Source organism: Tursiops truncatus, chromosome 19 (genome assembly GCF_011762595.2).
Source record: "Tursiops truncatus isolate mTurTru1 chromosome 19, mTurTru1.mat.Y, whole genome shotgun sequence".
NCBI classification, from domain to species: domain Eukaryota; kingdom Metazoa; phylum Chordata; class Mammalia; order Artiodactyla; family Delphinidae; genus Tursiops; species Tursiops truncatus.
Genome location: NC_047052.1, coordinates 50014417 through 50036628, shown reverse-complemented (window position 1 = coordinate 50036628; position 22212 = coordinate 50014417). Strand labels below are relative to the sequence as shown.

Here is a 22212-nt window from a genome sequence, read left to right as displayed (position 1 = left end):
AGGAGATGACTTCTTCCCGTGACGATTCCCAGGCACGGGATCTGACACATATCAGGTGCTCCAAAAATGGTCTAAGATTATTTTCATCTTTAATTCTGTGGCTCAGAAACGGCCTAAGTACTTTTCCACGACTCGTCAGAACAGACTGAGAAAGTTAAGATTGCCAAGGATTCTCTGCTAAGTAGTTCACATCTTGAGATCAAGCCCATTTCTTCCTTGCTCTGGACTAAACCTGTGTGTTATTATTCAAGCTGGTAAGTGAATGCTGTTTCCATACTAGACCCGATATTTTTAGCACTCCTGTTATGATAAACTCACAGTAACCTCAAAAAGAACAAATCAAAGTCAACTTTTTGCCACAGGAAACCAGCTCACACTTCATGTTTTGCAACATGCCATGGGAGAATAATAAAAAGATGAGACCTTTGGCTCACAGATGGTGAGGCTGACTCTCAAGATGGTGGAAAAATGCAGCAGGAAGCGTTTGGTCTGGCCACCATCTTATTAAGTAAACTGGAAAAACACTCAACACCCAAACAAGGCAAACACATGCACATGGACGACACACACACATGGACGGCAGGGCAGCTGCTTCACAATTCAGTTGAATGGGGCAGAAAGAGCCATCTATGTGAGAGGGGCAGGCTAGGACCAGGGTGCCACTGGGATCAAAAGCCTGACAAGTGCTCGGGGAAGCAGGCAGGAAAGAGGAGCCTGCAGGGACACCAGTGGGCAGGCTGCTCTCTCTCTAGGGTGAAGAAATGACCAGACAAGCAAACTAGTCACTCATGCAAAAGCTATTTATCGAGCACCCATTTATTTATTGAGCACCTACTAAGTGTTCCATTAGGCAATGGTGAAACAAAGGTATTCTCGTGTGTATCACAGCCAAGCACCCTGACTTCATGAGGAATTCCTAAGGTGCCATCAGGTATATTAGTCACACTTCCAGAAAGGCTCTTGGGAAAAATTTCCAAGGACTGAGAAAAACTGAAAACAATCTACATTTGATGAGACTGGTCACAAATGATAGTACACTCAAAGAAATACATTTTGCAGCCAACAAGACAAATGAGGTCATTCTATATATGCTCCAAGATCTCTTCCAAAGCAAACATGAAAACTAGAGTACTGCCTAAAAAAGTTGATTATTCAAGTTGGATATTCCCCAAGGCCATCCCACAGCCTGAAGTTACTGGGTTGGCCAAAAGGTTCGTTCGGTTTTTTTCTGTAAGATGGCTCTAGTAGCACTTAGTCGTCTTTAACTTCATTAGAAACAATTTTGTTAGATTGTATGTGACAGCTGTCATATCAGCGTGCATTTTAAAAAAGACTTATCAAAATTGGTGAATTTTTGTGTAGCCATTTTAATACTGAAGATGGAAGAAAAAAGCAACATTTTTGGCATACTATGCTTTATTATTTATTTCAAGAAAGATAAAAACTGAACTGAAATGCAAAAAAAGATTTGTGCAGTGTATGGAGAAGGTGCTATGACTGATCGAACACGTCAAAAGTGTTTTGCAAAGTTTTGTGCTAGAGATTTTCTCACTGGACGTTGCTCCAGAGTCGGGTAGACGAGGTGAAGTGCAGAGAGATCAAATTGAGACGTTAATTGAGAATAATCAATGTTGCACCACACAGGAGACAGCTAACATACTCAAAATATCCAAATCAAGCGCTGAAAATCATTTGTACCAGCTTAGTTATGCTAATCGCTTTTATGCTTGAGTTCCACATTAAGTTAAGCGAAAATAACCTTCTTGACCGTATTTCCGCACGCGATTCTCTACTTAAACGTAATGAAAACGTTCCGTTTTTAAAACAAATTGTGACGGGTGATAAAAAGTGGATACTGGGGCTTCCCTGGTGGCGCAGTGGTTGAGAGTCCGCCTACCGTTGTAGGGGACACGGGTTCGTGCCCCGGTCCGGGAAGATCTCACATGCCGCGGAGCGACTGGGCCCGTGAGCCATGGCTGCTGAGCCTGCGCGTCCGGAGCCTGTGCTCTGCAACAGGAGAGGCTACAGCAGTGAGAGACCCGCGTACCGCAAAAAAAAAAAAAAAAAGTGGATACTGTACTGGCTTCCCTGGAGGCGCAGTGGTTAAGAATCTGCCTGCCAATGCAGGAGACACAGGCTCGAGCCCTGGTCCGGGGAGACCCCACATGCCTCGGAGCAGCTAAGTAAGTGCTTGCACCACAACTACTGAGCCTGTGCTCTAGAGCCCGTTAGCCACAGCTGCTGAGCCCGTGTGCCACAACTACTGAAGCCCACATGCCTAGAGCCCACGCTCTGCAACAGCAGAAGCCACTGCAATGAGAAGCATGTGCACTGCAACCAAGAGTAGCCCCCGCTTGCCACAACTGGAGAAAGCCCACACGCAGCAATGAGGACCCAAAGCAGCCAAAAATAAATAAAATAAAATAAATAATTAATTTTTAAAAAGTGGATACTGTACAATAATGTGGAATGGAAGAGATCGTGGGCCAGGCGAAATGAACCACCACCAACCACACCAAAGGTCTTCATCCAAAGAAGGTGATGTTGTGTATATGGTGGGATCGGAAGGGAGTCCTCTATTATGAGCTCCTTCCGGAAAACCAAACGATTAATTCCAACAAGTACTGCTTCCAATTAGCCCAATGAAAGCAGCACTTGACGAAAAGCGTCCAGAATTAGTCCACAGAAAATGCATAATCTTCCATCAGGATAACGCAAGACTGCGCGTTTCTTTGATGACCAGGCAAAAACCGTTAACAGCTTGGCTGGGAAGCTCTAATTCATCTGCCGTATTTACCAGACATTGTGCCTTCGGATTTCCATTTATTTCGGTCTTTACAAAATTCTCTTAATGGAAAAAGTTTCAATTCCCTGGAAGACTGTAAAAGGCACCTGGGACAGTTCTTTGCTCAGAAAGATAAAAAGTTTTGGGAAGATGGAATTATGCAGTTGCCTGAAAAATGGCAGAAGGTAGTGGAACAAAAGGGTGAATACATTGTTCAATAAAGTTCTTGGTGAAAATGAAAAATGTGTCTTTTATTTTTACTTAAAAACCAAAGGTACTTTTTGGCCAACCCAGTAGAATGTTACCAATGTTTGACTTGAATAACAAAATCAAGGCCACTTTTTAAATTATATCAATTTCACGTAGGAGCCGGGACCTGCGCTCAACTCTGGTAGTCCCCAAAGCCCGTCTTTTTCCCTGACACAAGACTGCCCACTACTCTACTTGGACTACACTTCCACTGCTATGGCTGACCATCAAAACTGGCTGGGCAAAACTACAGTTAGACCTTAAGACAAACTGGAGGACATTTTGTTCAAATTCACGAAACAATTTCTAGAAATTTTAAAAAGAAATACACTTAAAATGAGTAAATTTTCTGGCATCAATCACACCTCAGTCAAGTTGTCAAAAGTACAAAAATTAAAAATACAGAGACACAAGGAGGAACTTTTATTTTATTAGAGTCACTGACTACCTAGAATGAGAAGAGATTTTAGAAACAGGCAGATAACTTAGTCCTATCACCTTACAGGTGAGGAAACAAAAGCATAGCAGCAAACTGACTTACCTGAGTCAAGTCGCAAAGACAGTTGACGGCAAGTATATTTGGCAAAAGGCAACTTCACGCATTGGAAGCTACTATGCTCTCCTAGATAACCAATGAAGTCAAATTACAGGAGAATCTCACAGCTAGTTATATGAATGGCCCCACATCAAATCAAAAGAAGTATTTCTTTTTTTTTTTTTTTTTTGCGGTACGTGGGCCTCTCACTGCCGTGGCCTCTCCCATTGCAGAGCACAGGCTCTGGACGCGCAGGCTCAGCGGCCGTGGCTCACGGGCCCAGCCGCTCCGCGACATGTGAGATCTTCCCGGACCGGGGTACGAACCCGTGTCCCCTGCATTGGCAGGTGGACTCTGAACCACTGCACCACCAGGGAAGTCCCAAAAGAAGTATTTCTGAATATAAGAATAAGGTGATACCATACACAAAAATAATCTCAAAATGGATTAGAGACCTAAATATAAGACCGGACACTATAAAACTCTTAAGAGGAAAACATAGGAAGAACATTCTTTGACATAAATCACAGCAAGATCTTTTTTGATCCATCTCCTAGAGTAATGGAAATAAAAACAAAAAAAAAGAAATGGGACCTCATGAAATTTAAAAGCTTTTGCACAGCAAAGGAAACCATAAACGAGATGAAAAGACAACCCTCAGAATGGGATAAAATATTTGCAAACAAATCAACGGACAAAGGATTAATCTCTAAAATATATAAACAGCTCATGCAGCTCAATATTAAAGAAACAAACAACCCAATCAAAAAATGGGCAGAAGACCTAAATAGAAATTTCTCCAAAGACATACAGATGGCCAAGAAGCACATGAAAAGCTGCTCAATATCGCTAGTTATTAGAGAAATGCAAATCAAAACTACAATGAGGTATCGCCTCACACCAGTTAGAATGGGCATCATCAGAAAATCTACAAACAACAAATGCTGGAGAGGGTGTGGAGAAAAGGGAACCCTCTTGCACTGTTGGTGGGAATGTAAATTGATACTGTCACTATGGAGAACAGTATGGAGGTTCCTTAAAAAAGTAAAAATAGAACTACCATATGATCCAACAATCCCACTACTGGGCATATACCCAGAGAAAACCATAATTCAAAAAAGACGCATGCACCCCAATGTTCATTGCAGCACTGTTTACAATAGCCAGGTCATGGAAGCAACCTAAATGCCCATCGACAGACAAATGGATAAAGAAGTTGTGGTAAAAAAAAAGAAGTTGTGGTACATATATACAATGGACTATTACTCAGCCATAAAAAGGAACGAAACTGGGTCATTTGTTGAGATGTGGATGGATCTAGAGACTGTCATACAGAGTGAAGTAAGTCAGAAAAAGAAAAACAAATATCGTATATTAACGCATGTATGTGGAACCTAGAAAAATGATACAGATGAACCGGTTTGCAGGGCAGAAGTTGAGACACAGATGTAGAGAACAAACGTATGGACACCAAGGAGGGAAAGCCGATGGTGGTGTGATGAATTGGGCGATTGGGATTGACATGTATACAGTGATGTGTATAAAATTAAGGGCTAATAAGAACTTGCTGTATAAAAAAATAAATAAATAAAATTAAAAAAAAGAAATAATAAGGTGATATACTCAGAAAGTCAGCTTAATACTTACAAGCTGAATTCTGGCAGAAGTCTAAGCTGCCGGCAGGACCCAGGGAAAGAGATCACGAGAGCCATTTCCCTCTACTTCCAGAAGCTTAGTCCAGTCCCTAGTCAAAGGAGTTAATCAAATATACACCAAGAGCAAAACTCCCAGACAGCAAAGCAGGCCCTCATGCTCATTGAATTTGGAACACTCCTTATACTTCCAGTTGCAGCACCTCTGGAAAGACACACAGAGCTCAAAACGACCCAAGAGGGCAAAAAAAATATCATCAGGAATATGCATATGACGCCACACAAGAAAAGTTAGGACACGTCATCTGCTACAAAGAGAAAAGCCCAGGAAAGGCTATGTTGGATATCCAAAAAACTCAGGAAGAACACTGGGGATGGTGTGAAAAGAACTAGATCCTGAAAGAATCAGGAGACTTGGGTTTTAGACCTAGGCCATGAGGAGTTACTTCCCTTCTAGGCCTCATTCTTATAAGGAGAGAGTTAGCTTAATTTGTATTTGTATGCCAAATCAGAGAGGGAACTGCAGGCAGTGCTGTTTAAAGGATCCCAAGGCTATGAGAAAAGTGGCTGGCCAATGATAAGGCCTTATTAGCCACGTCTGCCACAGGTAAGGGATGGAGGGGAGAGTGGGAAGCGCACAGCTGCCAGCCTTGGTCTAGACGGTATGATATGTGGGGCTGCCTCCTTTTAAAATTTTCTATTACAGGGACACTTCCCTGGTGGTGCACTGGTTAAGAATTCACCTGTCGGGCTTCCCTGGTGGCGCAATGGTTGAGAGTCCGCCTGCCGATGCAGGGGATGCGAGTTCGTTCCCCGGTCTGGGAAGATCCCACATGCCGTGGAGTGGCTGGGCCCATGACCCATGGCCACTGAGCCTGTGCTCCGCAACAAGAGAGGCCACAACAGTGAGAGGCCCGCGTACCGCAAAAAAAAAAAAAAAAGAAAAAGAAAGAATTCACCTGTCAACTCAAGGGACACAGGTTCGATCCCTGGTCCAGGAAGATCCCACATGGCCGTGGAGCAACTAAGCCCATGCGCCACAACTACTGAGCCTGCGCACCTAGAGCCTGTGCTCTGCAACAAGAGAAGCCATCGCAATAAGAAGTCCACACACCACAACGAAGAGTAGCCCCCACTTGCCACAACTAGAGAAAACTCGCGCGTAGAAATGAAGACCCAACGCAGCCAAAAATAAATAAATAAAATAAATAAATTTATATATATATTTAAAAAGCCTGCAAAAAAATAAATATTCTCTATTACAAAACTATACACATAAAAATGGTTAAGATGGTAAACTTTATGGTATGTGGTTTTTACCATAATAAAGAAATATTCATAATTAATATGACTATTAATTATGAAGGGTTTTTAATTAATTTTTATTGGAGTATAGTTGCTTTATGAACATAGTTTCAATCACCAAATCCTAAGCCCTGGAACTTGAAACTAAAAAGATAATTAGTACCATTTAGAAAGAGAAGTAAACCAGTGTAAAGCAATTATACTCCAATAAAAACGTTAAAAATTTTTTTTTTAATTAAAAATAAAAAAATTTTAAAAAAGAAAAAAGAAAAGAGAAGTAAACATATGGAGTATATTATCCAACAAAGTGTCACAGGCAAAAAACTAAAATCCAATAGGATTGCTGCTATGATAATACTTACTCAAGTATGGAATTAAGGGTAAATTGAGGGACTTACTTGGTGGCGCAGTGGTTAGGAATCCGCCTGCCAGTGCAGGGAACGCGGGTTTAAGCCCTCCTCTGAGAAGATCCCACATGCCGCGGAGCAACCAAGCCCACGCACCACAACTACCGAGCCTGAGCTCTAGAACCCGCGAGCCACAACTGCTGAGCCCGCGTGCCACAACTACTGAAGCCCGCGTGCCTAGAGCCCATGCTCCGCAACAAGAGAAGCCACTGCAATGAGAAGCCCGCGCACTGTAATGAAGAGAAGCCCCCGTTCACCGCAACTAGAGAAAGCCTGCGTGCAGCAACGAAGACCCAACACAGCCAAAAAAATTTTTGAAAATAAATGAATTTTTTTAGAAAAGGGTAAATTGAGTCAATCCTAAAATTCTACTACACAGTTGCGAAGTACCTCCCACCTCCAAGCACATAACTATATTAGGTCTCTAGGACTTGCTGTGTGCTAAGCCCCTCGCGTGTGTGTCATGCAAGCCTCACAAAAGCCCTCTGAGGCAAGCGCTATTAACACCCCCATGGTCAGAGGGGAATCTGAGGGAGCCTCAGGGAATTTAAGTCTGTGGCTCAACGTCACTCACCTAAGAAAATGACAGTGCCAGGACTGAAAGGCAGGTCTGTTTTGATTCCAGAGCACTAGTTCTGAACTGTGTACCACTGCCTGCCATCTGGGTCACAATATTAAAGCTCCTGCTTCTGCCTCACGACCTGTCTACGCCCCAGCCCCTTGTAACTTCTGATAGTGATGGTCAGCAGAATCTATCTGGATTCAATAAACATTTTCCCCCACACTGTCTCCAGGCCATTAGTTTTGCCTCCCCATCTCAATGATGGGCTCCTGAGGGCAGGGGTGGCCACATGCCTGTGTCTTCATCAATCTGTACCTTTTAAAACGCCTGTAAGTGGGGGTCCAGCAGCTGCTTCATGTGAATGTGGTGAGGATCCAACGAGCTAATACCCACAGAGCACTGAGAATGGAGCCCGGATGCTTTCATTACCTGGGACCTCTCACAGTATTTAATTAATTAGACTTCAAAGACCTGGGCTGCTCTTTTGCCATCTGCATTCTGCGTCCTCAGGCAAAACACGAGCCTCTCTGGGACTCTGTCTCTTCATCCCAAGAAACCAAACTGCGGATAATTCCCACCTTGTCCACCTCATAACCGAGCTGTGATGATGAGACGGACAAGAAAATACTCTGGAAACTGCAAAGGGTTAGATCAGGATTTCTCAACCTCAGCACTATTGACACTGGCAGCCAGATAACTCTTGTCATGGGGGGGGCTACCTTGTGCCGTGTGTCATAAGCTATTAAACAACATCCTTGCCCTCTCCCCATCCCACCCCCAGTCATAACAACCAAAAATGTCTCCAGACACTGCCAGTGTTCCCTGGAGGACAAGACTGCCCCTGGCTGAGAGAATCCCCAGGTTATGGTAAACTCAAATACCGGTTGACTCCTTTTATAAGCAGCAGTTAGAAACGCTCAGGCTATACCCCAAACCTTTCCAAATTAATAGCTGTTTACTGAAACGCTCAGGCTATACCCCAAACCTTTCCAAATTAATAGCTGTTTACTGAAACACTCAGGCTATACCCCAAACCTTTCCAAATTAATAGCTGTTTACTGAGGGCCTTCTATGTGCCAACATGGGCGGGGGGAAGCTGGGAAGCACATCCCCAAAAGTACAAAAATGTCGAGGTGACTTTTTTTGCTCTTTTTCTGGTGTTTTCTATAACAAATATGGATTATTTTACACTAATTAACAAACCGATGTTATTTATACACTTACTTGGCTTACTGTGAGAACACGAGTAACCTTAATCTCTCTGTGCTCAGTTTCCTTGTCTGTGAAGTAGGGATAGTAATAGTATCAACTCCCAATGGCTCTTGCTAGTAAGCACTCAATGTTTATGATTATTATTATAAAAATAATATTAAAAAATAAAAGTGCCAGGCACAAGAACACTAAGACGCCAACCAATACCTAGCCAATGCTCCCTGAACACCAGCAATGATGGTGAGAGTGGGGAAAAAGACCTCAGGAGAGGAAGCCTGGTTTTAAGGCCCAGGAAGAACTCTGAAGAGGGAAAGCAGTGATGAAAAGAGCTTGATTTATGGCACTGTTATCTCAGGCTCAACTTGAGAGGGCAGTTCACTTCAACAAATAATAAAAAAAGCAAAAATCGTTAAGAAGCCAGAGCTCAGTGACAGGCCTCCTCTCCATTCACTCTGTTGTTCTAAGAGGCCACTGAGAACCAGCTAAGGGGGAACTCCACTCACGGCAAACCTCAAGAAACCTTCTGGCCTCTGCAGCCACATCTGCAGAAATCAAAGCACAAATCGCGCGCTGGGAAGCTCTGCTTCCAGTCCTCACCTTGAAGGAGAAAGTAATCTGGAGTTGTGCGCTTGAGAGCTGCCTTTGCTTTATCACTGCTCCAGTCCACTTCCAGTGCTTCTTTGATGGAGCAGAAGACCACCTTCTGTTGAAAAAAGACAAAATTGCTTAGGGATAAAATATGTTGGCTTTAAATCACAAGGCGGTAACTCTTCACCATTTCTAGGAGAAATGTCATTCTGTAAGGTTTACTGTTCATTAAAAGAAGCTGAGGCCCATTCAAATCCAATAAATGTTTATTGAGCACTTACTGTGTGTTCCTCTGGGCACTGGGGACACAGAAATCAACGACATGTACTCCCTGCACTGAAGAAAGACAGAGCAAAGCTAAAGACCTAGTTCCATTCTGGCTCTTTCTTGAACTCTGGTGATTTACGCCACGGAAATACCTTCATAAGTGACCAAGAATGTGTATCTAAAGATATTCAATAAATTTTCTTTGTATTAGTAAACAGAAACAAACAACAATATTCATAAATAACAGAGAAGAAAAACAAGCAAAGGGGATGGAATGAAACCTCCAGGCTGTGGAAATGGAAATGGCATTTGCAAAAGCTCTGTGGTAGGAGGAAATATGGTTGAAACCTATTAAGCTAAATCAAATTTTCTCAAAAAAATGCCAAGAGACAATTATATTTTTAAATATAAACAACTAAATATGAATGAGAAAATGGTTTTCCTTTCCCTTTCCTAAACAATTAAGTCCAAAAGCCATTTGCTGAGACTGAGGAAGGGCAGGGAAACTGTGTGTGTGTGGAGGGGTTGGGTGGCCTGGTTGGAGGGGACAGAGCAGGGCAGGGTAAGAAGGGCATCCCCAAGGGCAGCAACAGGAGACTGATTACATCCAAGGACTTGATGCAACAAGAAATTACACTGAGAATCTGGGGAGCCAGGTTTCTCACTGTCAGAGAAGAAGAGAATTAGAAATATGGAAAAGGAGAAAAGGAGAATGAAGCCTGTGGTGAGAGTTATTGGCATGAACCCGTTTTCTATATATATAGGCAGATAAAGAAATAAATGTAGATGCAAGTGTTTGTATGTGTACACATACAAATATTTACCTGCTGTGTCCACTGAGAAGGTCTAAAAGCAATGATACTCTGATAGCAATGAGCACATCTAACACCTAGATTTTGGTTTCTAATCACCACTAAGAGAAACATTTCTCCTTGGAGATATGACTGATTTCAAAACTGGGGCAGCAGGAACAGAAGAGCCTGAAACAAGGAAAGTCCTCAAAGAATGATGGGCCATGTCAAGAGGTAATAGGAGCCAGCTTAAAGAAGCTTCCACTGGTCAAATCTGCGGATAAATATACTACAACAATTTGAGGATAAAAATAGACTATAATACTGTAAGTAAACTATGATCCATTAGTCCACAGACCTACAATTAACTAATTAATAAAGTTTGATAGGAATGGGGTATTTACATATTTTCAAAATACCCCTCTACAGAATACCTATTAGTCACACAGGGAAAAAAAACTGTTTTCAAAGGAGCAGTCTGGCAAACAATCTTACTCATGATCGAAGTTAACATGACCAGTAAAGGGGTATGTGATAACCATGCACCAGACCACAGGATGCAATGAGAAGCATCCATGTTGTGATATTTTTGCCAAAGATGTGTAGCTAGAGTCTAATCACGAGGGAACATCAGATGAACCTAAACTAAGGGACATTTTACAAAATAACTGGCTTAGCAACCTTCAGGTGTCATGAAAATCTAGATGCACACATGATTCTGAACTGGATCCTTTTGCTGTTAAGGACATGACTGGAACAACTAGTAAAGGTGGAATGGGGTCTGAGGATTAGATGGCAGCGACGTACCCATGTGTATTTCCTGATTTTGATGGTTGGTTTCTGATTAAGGAGAACGCCTTGTTTGAGAAAATACAGACTGAAATATTTGGGAATAAGGTGGTAGCACCTTACTCTCAAATTTTTGTCAGTACTGGCTACTTTTACCAAGTTTAAGATGGTATATGTGTGTAAGTGTATAAATAATTTCAAACTTACAGAGCTGTGCGTCTTTCTTCCTGTCTTCTCTACACACACACACACACACACACACACCCCCCAGATATTTTAAAAATAAAAGAGAAAAAAGACAACAAAGGTACAATTTAGCAGGGTAAGTGAACCAAGATCTATCAGCTACCAGGCAGCTTGCTGAAGACCGTAATGGATTTGAAAGATGAAAGTTCAAATTGCTGGTGAAGATAAAACAGTGTGGTTTTCAAGGGGGCTTTCTGCCACCCCATAATCACTCCTTTGGTGTCTGGATCCATTGTAAAAGCTGGCATACAAGATGTTTGTACTGCCCTCAAACCTTTTGGTCAATGGGTCTGTTTGACCTTAACAGGTAAGTCACGTAGTTAGCGGAGTGACATTTAGTGCCTGATACAGACTTGCCAGACCCTTCTTAACAAGTCTTACAATGCAGATCAAGCCATCAGCAGTATGGTCTGGAAATGCCATCACAATAAGAAAAGTCTTAACCAGGTTTCAGAAACTACCAAGACCTTAATTCAGAATTTTGGTAGTTTGCCTGGCAAAGACCAATGCTAAGAATCCACTGATTCGTTAGGCCATTATATGACAAATGAAGGGAAAAAAGTTGTTTTTACAGTCTTAGTCCCAGGCAGGCCCACTGCTAACACTTTCAGGGCCTGAGGGTAAGAGTACAAATGAAAAGCCATGTCTACATATTTAGTTATAAATCACACTAATAAGTTATTAATATATTATATTCTCCTGCGTTGACAAATAAACCTTCTTCATAACCACCTGGAAGACCAGGTTCAAATCTGGAATTCTCACACTCCTTGGGAGTACTGTGCCAGAACGAGATACCCTGGGAAGGCCGTACCCGCACCCTTTCCCCGCTCTGGCTCTGACTCAAAATGCAAGGGGCTTTGCACTTAACTTTGCAAAAGGCTTTGCCCATCCTTCCCCCCCAAAACATCCACCCCTCAGGCCTAGGCATGCAGACATTGTGGCAAGGTCTGTACTCCAGAGGCAGATCAGGGAAGAAGCCCATAAAAGCCCGGGAAGTAGCCTGGGGTTATCTGGGCAGGAGATTCCAGGGGTCCAGGTATCCAGAATGTGGTCTAGAACTGGAGGAAGGCTACAAGATCCAGGCAGATGCAGCTCCTTCATCCCATGGGAATGGCTGGAGGAAGGCCAGAGTGGGACCTTCTATAGCACCAGGGCCAAGGATAGAGGCCCCTTTCCCTCAACTCTAAGGGCAGAATTAGACTCAGTTCTGCCACTAACTTGTGACCTTAGGCAAATGAATTAACCTCTCTTGGGCCTGTCAGTGGCTGACAACTTTTAGAGAAGTTTCCTGGTATCTGAGGAGGAGACCCCCTGTGGCCTTGTCTTTAATGTGTACCAGCCCTCCAGCCACAGGTGACAAAGCCAGGGGTGGACACATGTCCCAAGCCAGACCCATCAGATTGTTTCTCCTGGGAATCGTGAGTATGAAAGTTGGAAATGGAGACACATTAATGTCAGAGCTCTAAAGAGAAAGGCCAAACCCCTGCTGCCTCCGAGGCTCCCCAGCTGCCCTGGTCTTTCCCCTTCTCAGATCACAGGAGCTACTCCATGCTTCTTGTGCTACTCCAGCCTGCCTTCAATTAACGCCCCCTTTTCTGGTTCAAGGTACCCAAAGTCTACTATCATGGCTCATAACTATTAAAAATAAAACAAAACTTAACCAAGCTGCCTATCGTAGTAGCACAGATGCAAAAGGTGGTGCTTGCCTTACCGACCTCACTGGCATTGAGTTTATAAAAAGCCCGCTCGACGGTGCTTTCAAGGAATGAAGAGCCTTTCAGATGAAGCAGCCAGCAGTGCCTGCCAGGTAGGAGCATCCACCACCCCCCTGAATGAAGGTAACTCTCACACCTCACTCATCCCTCCCGCTCCTCCATGCCCTTGGCTCATGGATCCCTCTGCCTCGAATGCCTAACCCACTCCCCTCCACTGTCCATTTTCTCCTCTGACGATTCTGGGCCTTGAGGATTTCAATCTGAGAGTCTAGTTAAGACTAATAATAAGCCCTCTCACACCGTTAACTGATCCCCTCTCCTCAGATGGGTAGCAGCTTCCTGAGGCAGGGACCACAGTGAAAGGCACAGCATTGAATGGACTAGATTTTCAATAAATACCCCTGAGCTGACAGGACCTACCTGCTTTTCATTTGCCAAAAAGCCCAACAATAAATATAAAGATGAATTCTCCACACAGTCTATCAGCTATCAAATTAAGGGGTTGTGCTGGGCCATTTAGAATAGTGGGAGACTGCAACAGGAAACTGGCTCAATAGATGATGGCAAGGCAAAAAGGGGAAGACCGACACACACAGCCATTCAAAATCGTGTTCTCCAATTGTACGCCAACTATATGTCAATAAAAAAATAAACAGAATAGAATAGAATCATGCTCTCCAAAGTAAGCATAAAGATTTGAGGAGTGCTTATGAAAATATATGGAGTGAAAAAAGGAAAAGACAATACATATGTATGTCATATATTACATTAGATCATTATACATGTCTTGCATGTACTAATATATATTAATTAGTGCTCTAATTTATTATGTACATGCATAAAAAGAATACTGACATCACTGGGTAACAGGGTTCACATTTTCTCAACTTGTTCTGTATTTTCCACATTTGGGACTTGTGAACCTACTTTACTTTTTAGATCAGGCTGAACATCTATAACAAGTGATACAGATCTGGATGTAAAGCTGAATGTAAATCAGAATTGAAACAACTTTCAAACTACAGATTTCTAGGTCTAATTTCCACACCTACTCATGGGAGACTATAGTTTTCAAAAGCATATTAACAACTGACAACCACAACCCGAGACAGTTTTCACACTCTGCAGAGTGGCAAAAGAGCCTGAAGTTACCAAATGTTACTGTTACATGCTGCTGGGTTTGGAATGTAAATTGAGGAAACTACTTGAGAGCTATTTTTCGGGGTCTGGTAAAGTTGAAGATGTGCACATCCTAAATCTCCTATATCCTAGAGAAATCACACACTTACCCAAGGAGATTATCTATACACACACACACACACACACACACACACACACACACACACAAAATGACTGCAGCACAATTTGTAAGAGCAAAACCTTATATACCTAAATGCCCATTAATAGGAGAATAAATAAATAGTAATGTTTTCACACAGCAAATACTCTATGGTCAAAACAAAAACAAAACAAACAAACAAACAAAACTGCAGTGCTTGCTGTCCAAGAGAACTTGCAATGATGACAAGAACATTCTGCATGTTGGTGCTTTGCAATATGGCTGCCACCAGCCACCTGTGGTTACTGAGCATGTGAAATGTGGCTGGTGAGACTGAATTTTTAATTTATTTTCAATTTCATTAATTTTAATTTAAATAGCCACATGCGGCCGGTGGCGACCATAATGGACAGCAAAGCCCCAGAACCACACACAAACACAGATGGCCTCACAAACGCAAAGCTGCTCTTAAGAAGCACACGGCAGCAAACATAAAACGCAAAACCGACTTTTAAGAAGTTAAAAAGCACACCAAACAATTCTATGTTACTTGGAAAAACAAACACGTGCAGTGAGAAGAAATGCCCAGAATAAGAACCACAACCGACGACAGCGGGTGCTCATGCTGGCGAGCGATAACCAGGGGGCCTCGATCACATCAGTAATGTTTTATGCTTTAAACTGGGTGGTGGGTACATGGTGACTAGCCCTACTATTCTTAATTTCATTTTTAATTTATACCTACAACACCACCTAATAAGCTTTATTCCACTGTTTAGATTTACAAACACATGACAAAACACCATGCCAAGCAGGGCTATATCCACCCCTCCTGGATACCTTATTAAATCCACACAAATGTACCAGCAGCCCTGAGAAGACAGAGAAAGAACACCCAGATTGGTACAACAGTACTGGGAACGTTCTGGTTTTTAAGTTGCATAGTATTTGTTTTACCGTTATGTTCCATAACTTGCAATGATGTCGCGGGATTTTTGTATATTGAATATCTCTCTCTCACTCTCACACACACACATACACACAAGACTAGACTGTGCTGTGATGATGGGAGGGACTCCTCTTCCTCATCTGTAGAGCCAAGAAACTTCTCTCAGGTGAGACAAGGCACCACCAGCACCCACCCCACACTCCACAACTGTCCTACCTGCAAAACCTACTATCAGCAGTCCACCAAATTCTCTGCGATTTGCACCCTGCACCTCCCTGCCTGCTCCCCTCACCCGAACCAAGTGATTCTCTGACAATTTAGTTTTGAACCTCTCTGGCCTGCAGGTTCTGGTCTAGGCAACCCAATGACTTACTTCTACATATTCCTAGCCAAGAACCTTCTCTTCTTTAAAAGTCTGTTCTCTCAGCTCAGCTCAAATAACCTGAACTATGAGAACTAATGTACTACAACATTAATCCATTTATTTGATCACAAAGAAAGTTAACTGAATAAATCTGTTTTACAATGACAATAATCTCCTCCAGAGCTGGGTCACATTATGATGCTGGACCAGCCACAACTACACTGAACAAACATTTCCTGGGGACCTCCCTGGTGGCGCAGTGGTTAAGAATCCACCTGCCGGGCTTCCCTGGTGGCGCAGCGGTTGAGAGTCTGCCTGCCGATGCAGGGGACACGGGTTCATGCCCCGGTCCGGGAAGATCCCACATGCCGCAGAGCGGCTAGGCCCGTGAGCCATGGCCGCTGAGCCTGCACATTCAGAGCCTGTGCTCCGCAACGGGAGAGGCCACAACAGTGAGAGGCCCGCGTACCGCAAAAAAAAAAAAAAGAATCCACCTGCCAATGCAGGGGACACAAGTTCGAGCCCTGGTCCGGGAAGATCCCACATGCCGCAGAGCAACTAAGCCCATGAGCCACAGCTACTGAGCCTGCGCTCTAGAGCCCGCGAGCCACAGCTACTGAGCCCGCGAGCCACAACTGAGCCTGCGTGCCACAACTACTGAAGCCCACGTGCCTAGAGCCCATGCACCGCAACAAGAGAAGCCACTGCAATGAGAAGCTGGCGCACCACAAAGAGTAGCCCCCACTCGCTGCAACAAGAGGAAACCCATGCGCAGCAAAGAAGACCCAAGGCAGCCAAAAATAAATAGATAAATTTATTAAAAAAAAAAAAATCGCCTGAACACAAGTGTGCGGGGTACCGCACTAGGAACAAAGCAGCAAACAGAACTGCCCAGCCCGTATGGAGCTTCAACTCTAATGAGGGAGACCCTGACAAGTAATCTGAGGTGTAGCCAGCATTACAAATCAACGTGCCACAGGAAAGAGGAGGAACTACAATAGTCAGTCATCAGGAATGATGCTTTAAGGATGGGGGTGAGAGGAGGATGAGAGAATTGTCAACAAATTGCTCACAAAGGGGGAAATCAAAATAATGAATCACTCCTCAACTGTGGAATTTCACAACTAATTCATGAAAAAAGGATTACGGTGCCCAAATTAGCCACCCACTACATCAGAAGCAGTGGTAAAATTAAATCTGTGGTTTCTTAGCATGTCAGAAGCAAATCCTACTTTATGTTTAATCTTTAAAGAGCTATTATGGAGAGTACCCACCACCAGGCATCTATCTACTCCTATCGGGCAGCCCCCTAACAATAAAGAAATATGAGCAGCAGCACGGGAGCACGCTGGTGGCTTTTTAAAGTTTTCTGGAGTGATCCCAATTTTCACATACTTCACCCCACCATCCTCACAAAACTTCAAGTTATCCTAGAAACTCCAAGGGGATTCACCTTGTGGGTGGTAAGGTGCGCCTGTGCCCTTCGCCACTGCCTATGCTCTCTCCCCACCTATTCCTTCCTTCTTACACTGCTGTGTGATCTTGGGCGGGATTCCTTAACTTCTCTTGGCTTTAGTGTCAGCTGTAAACGGAGACAAGAGGGCTAATTTGCTTCCCTGCACCCAATACAGTGCCTTCTCCACAGCAGGCATTTTGCAACTCGCAGATACAGCAAGGGCTTGCTGCTTGGAGCGAGGAAGCCAGAGTCACTCCGTCTCGACAGCTGTGCCTTTTCTTGACCCTATTTCCTGTGACTGGATGCCGGTCCTGGCTTTGGTGCTTGGCAGACTGTCCTTCACATGCCAACTCGAACAATTCTTCCTCTGGGAAGCCTTTCCGGACACTTCCTCATCACAAAACCACTGCAATCTCCTTTATCTACTGCATACTAGAGCCCACATCAGGTCTGTGCCCAATACCTGTTTCTGACGAAATCTGTCTCATCACTTCTCCTGGGCACCAAAGGAAGCAAACAATCTACTACTGCATGCCTATCTCTGGGCTGGGCATTTTCCCACTGCCGTATTTATCATGATGGCACAGGTGCTAGAAAGGCCCAGCCAGTGTCTTCCTAGACGGTGTGAAAACCACAAGCTCTGTTTTTCCTCTTTGTTTTTTAACGTTTCTAATTTAGGAGCACAATGTGTACCTTGAAGCACAAGTGGCTTTACAGCACTGGGTTGAGCCTAAGGGAAAGGGGGAGGGGAAGGGAACCCTAACCAGAAGCCTTTCACAGGAAACGGGAAGTGGTTGCTTCCCCACCCCCATCCTGCACGCTGAGCATAACCCAACTAGTTGAAAGGGCAGAATCTAAATCAAGGGATTTTTGAATTGGAGGAAAACTTCGAAATCGTGGAGTAGTCCCTGCCAAAATGGAGTCGGCGCGTTATTGCAAGGTGGCAAAGCCAAGGCCCAGACCCTGCTCAGCCCGGTCCTTCCACAGCGCTCTCGGTGAGGCTGCACAAAGACAAGGTTTGGAATCCCAGGGATTGTCATCAGGAATGCACTGAATGCCTTGGAACCTTAAGGGCTCAGGGTTGGAATCCAAGCCTGAATTGTCCCAGTGAAACAGCTGACTAACAATGTCAGCTGGGGAATATTTTGATACCTTCAAATTGGGCCCCAAGTAGGAAGAGGCCACACAAAGAGCTGTGTGACTGAAGAGCCCTAGGAATGGTACGCAGAGGCCGCCGAGTGCCTGCCAGGGCTGCCCACATTCTCCTCATAGCTAGCTAAAGTGGCTCCCAAAAGAGGTTTCCAGATCTGCCCCAGTGGGCACCATCAGAATTGACTCCCAGGAAACTTCCAGCTGTGAAGGGCAAACAAAGCTAGGGCTCTCTGCATTTGAATGTGAAAGACCTGCCTCAATCAGAGAAGGCCCTTAAGCCATAAAACCCTTCACACCAAGGCCAAGTGTCACACTTGTAAGAGGGTGTGATTTATAAACTGACAGCACCCACAAAGCTGCTTTTGTACTCCTCCCTTAGTTAACAATTTATCTCCCCCACCAAACTCACGGAGCTATTCAGATAAAGCTTGACTGGGCCTCAAAAAGAAAGAAAGAAAGGAAGAAAGAAAAAGACCCAAGTTTTGGCCAAAACACCAATGTTCACTCCGGATAATTATGGTCCTGTGAATAGACACTAAAATTAGGGCTTAATAATTCCTCTGTATTACACTCACAGCATCAAACTATTCCAATACAAACATAAAGAGCAAGGAAAAGAAAATCTCCAACGCAGCCTTGCTGGAAACTCAAAAGAGTTCCACTTTTGTGGTTTTCTGCAGTCTCTTTTGTGGTTTCTGCACTCTTAGAATCCCCCCTTTAGAGCAGTTTTAACTCGACACCCTGACCAGCTGTTTTTCTTTCTCAACATTTAGATCTACAAAGCAAAGAGTAAATAAGGGCTTGGCCATGTCTTTCCTCTCGGTTCAACAAAACCAATTCTGGCCACTTCATCTTGTTTTTTTCCCCATCGCATGAATTCCCTTCTCAAATTCCAACACTAGCTACAAAACCATCATCTGTCTACTGATTCCCTTTCCAGTCCTCTTTCTATAACATGAATTACAGCACCAATCCTAGTAGAGACTAAGCCCCTAACATAAACTACATTAAAATATATATATGTATATATATATATATACATCTGATAACACTTGTCAACATTGAGACCTTTCTTCTTAAAAGGTTATTTGGTAGGAAAAAACCAAAAACTTTATTTTAAAAAAGCAATTAAGCAATTCAAGTTTAAACTGTCTCCCTGCCCACTTAGGACCTTACTAAATTGTCTATCAATCTGAAAAAAAAAAAAAATTTGTATAAGAGTGCAGTCTTCCCTGGTGGTCCAGGGGTTAAGAATCCGCCTTCCAATGCAGGGGACATGGTTCCATCCCTGGTGGGGAAACTAAGATACCACATGCTGCGGGGCAACTAAGCCCGCGCACCTCAACTAGAGCCTGAGCTCTAAAGCCCACGTGCCACAACTAGAGAGAAGTCCGTGCACCGCAACAAAAGATCCCGCATGCCACAGCTAAGACCTGACTCAGCCAAATAAATAATTAAAAAAACAGATGTAGCAATAATAAAAGTGACCTAAGTTTTAAAAAAAAAAAAAAAAGAGTAAGGGGCTGTGCTGAGAAACAGTCTTTCTGACGCTGCTCCATACATCAGAGGCGCAAATCTGTGGCCCACAGAGCAGGTAAGTCTTGCAGGCGTGTCCTCTTTAGTCTCTACAGGGTGGATGGAAACAGCATGCAAAAAGGTTGCCGGTATTAAAAAGTTTGGGACAGAGCATATTAAAAAAAATCTTTCTTTCTCATTCTCTTGAAAAATCACATCTGACATCACTAGGTCCACATTCCCTCACAGCAACAGCCGGCTGGCACCAAGCACAGCTGCCCCTTTAAATGGGACAAGTGCTGGCCTAGTCTGTCCAGACTGCCCCCCTTCAGGACTACATGCTTGCTTCCCTTGCTGGCAATGGTTATGGCCCATAGCCTACAAGCCCCAGGGCTTCTGACCCTTGACACCACCCCTCTCCTCCACATACCTTTTTGACCATGGTTGTCTCAGATGAATCAAGTTTGGCTCTCTTGGTATCAGGTCCATCTTCTACTCCTTGACTAACTTTGGCAACTTTGGTTTTCTCCCTAGAGGGTGACAAGGGGAGGGAATCGAGTTCTACCCTATGAATCATGCCATGAGAACAAAAAGAGCATCAGTGGCTCACTGAATAGGATGGTGGTTAAGAGCAAAAGCTCATACAGATCTGGCTCAAATCCCAGCCCGGCCACTGACTACCTGATGCCTCACTGACCTGCTATGTGGGAATAATAATCCCTGAAGAATTATCAGAAGAGAAATAACAAATTGCTTAGCACACTGCTTAGCACATAGTATACTCTCAATAAACTTTGTAAATGTTCCACCTGAATCGTGAAATAAAGAGCTGAACTCAATTCCTCCTCTCTGCCATGGGGAGCTCACATTAAAGTAATCTGGCCTTCTTTTCTCTACTGTGACTTCTTTATCCATTTATAAGGTGCCCAAAGAACTAGATTTTCTTAAAGTCATAAAACATAAGAGATACAAGAGGGCTTCCCTGGTGGTGCAGTGGTTGAGAGTCCGCCTGCCGATGCAGGGGACACGGGTTCGTGCCCCAGTCCGGGAGGATCCCACATGCCGTGGAGCGGCTGGGCCCCTGAGCCATGGCCGCTGAGCCTGCACGTCCGGAGCCTGTGCTCCGCAACGGGAGAGGCTGTAACAGTGAGAGGCCCACATACCGCAAAAAAAAGAGATACAAGAGATTTTGAACATGTTTGTCCTTCCCCCATCTCGACTTTACAGGCAAGAAACTTGCAGACTGGAGAAAGTTCAGTGACTTGCCTAAGAAGCTGAACGAAAGAGAGCAGTTCTTGACTCTTGGTAGGAGGCTTCACCTACCACACAGGGTCTCTCTTTACCTCTCATCGGCAAGGGTGGTGGTCAAAAGTTACAGCCCCAAAACCAACTCTTGTAGTTTCACAGCACTGGTATCATCTGCCATCTTTCATCTAGAAGCTACAAGTTCAAAACACTGCAGGTCTCATTATGTGAGAATCACCATGGTCTGGAACCTCAGTGTTCAAAATGAGAGGAGGTCTGTCTGTTCTGCCAGAGCAGTCTCTAGACCTTGGAGCTTTTCCAAGGTGGACTCTGGCTGAGTGTGCCTGCAGAGCTGCCCATCCAACTAGTACTCATTTTACCATCTCTCAACCTGAACACTCGCAAGCCCCAGCTGGGGAACAAATGTTTACAATCCGAGCAGGTTCTCCCTCAATAGAAAGTGTGGCTTCACCACCTGAAGTCCAAACTGATCAGATACCCACATGGTGTGTTTCGATCACCTTAGAACTGCTTTCCTCATGCTCTAGAGGAGATCATCAATTTGGAAGGCAGGGGCCACATCTCCTATAATTCTGAGCACACAATCTATATATTCAGTAAGCTGTTAATGAATTAATGTTAATGAAACCATTAATGAATGGTTTCCCAAAGTTCTAAGTATTATAGTTAAATACTTTCCTTAAATGGTTCATTTCCTACCAGTAAATAGAACTACATTTTGAAAAGGCTTTATGTTCTCTCCTCCTCTCCCCAGACTTACTCTACAAATTCATGCTCTCCGAGATTGGCAAACGTGTATCCGTGGTAGCCAAAAACATCTCCCGTAAAGAACTTGATGCTATTTTTGTGACAGATCTGGTCAACTTTAACTATGATATCCCTGGAGCAGCAAGTCAGACATACCTGCAGAAAGAATGAAAGTGGTTGGGTGTGAGTTGTGCAGACTGTGAATCACCGCCCTGATGTCTAAATACACCTTAATGAACAGTCTCTCTGGGCATGGCTAAAGCCAGTTTCAAACTGGTACAACAGGTTCTTTGGATGCTATGGTTAGAAGACAAAAGAAAAGTTGCAGGTTTCAGTGTGTAGAAAATGTAAATCATGAGACAGTCACTTCACCTTCTG

At 43.8% G+C, this 22212-nt stretch overlaps 1 protein-coding gene across 6 annotated transcripts in view; it reads right to left on the bottom strand.

Annotated features, from left to right (window-relative positions):
- SAE1 (SUMO1 activating enzyme subunit 1) overlaps positions 1-22212 on the bottom strand; it is a 74560-nt gene that overhangs the window by 29848 nt on the left and 22500 nt on the right. For 5 of the 6 annotated variants that reach the window (XR_012328044.1, XM_073796059.1, XM_073796061.1 and 2 more), the window contains exons 4-6: positions 21848-21990; positions 20252-20351; positions 9305-9410 (exon numbers count right to left, since the gene is read on the bottom strand). Coding sequence is in view for 5 of the 6 variants with exons in the window: in XM_073796059.1 (XP_073652160.1) it covers positions 9305-9410; positions 20252-20351; positions 21848-21990 (349 nt within the window). In the remaining variant the exon portion in view is untranslated. The remainder of the gene's footprint in view (positions 1-9304; positions 9411-20251; positions 20352-21847; positions 21991-22212) is intronic. The other variant, XM_073796062.1, reaches the window with a different exon arrangement.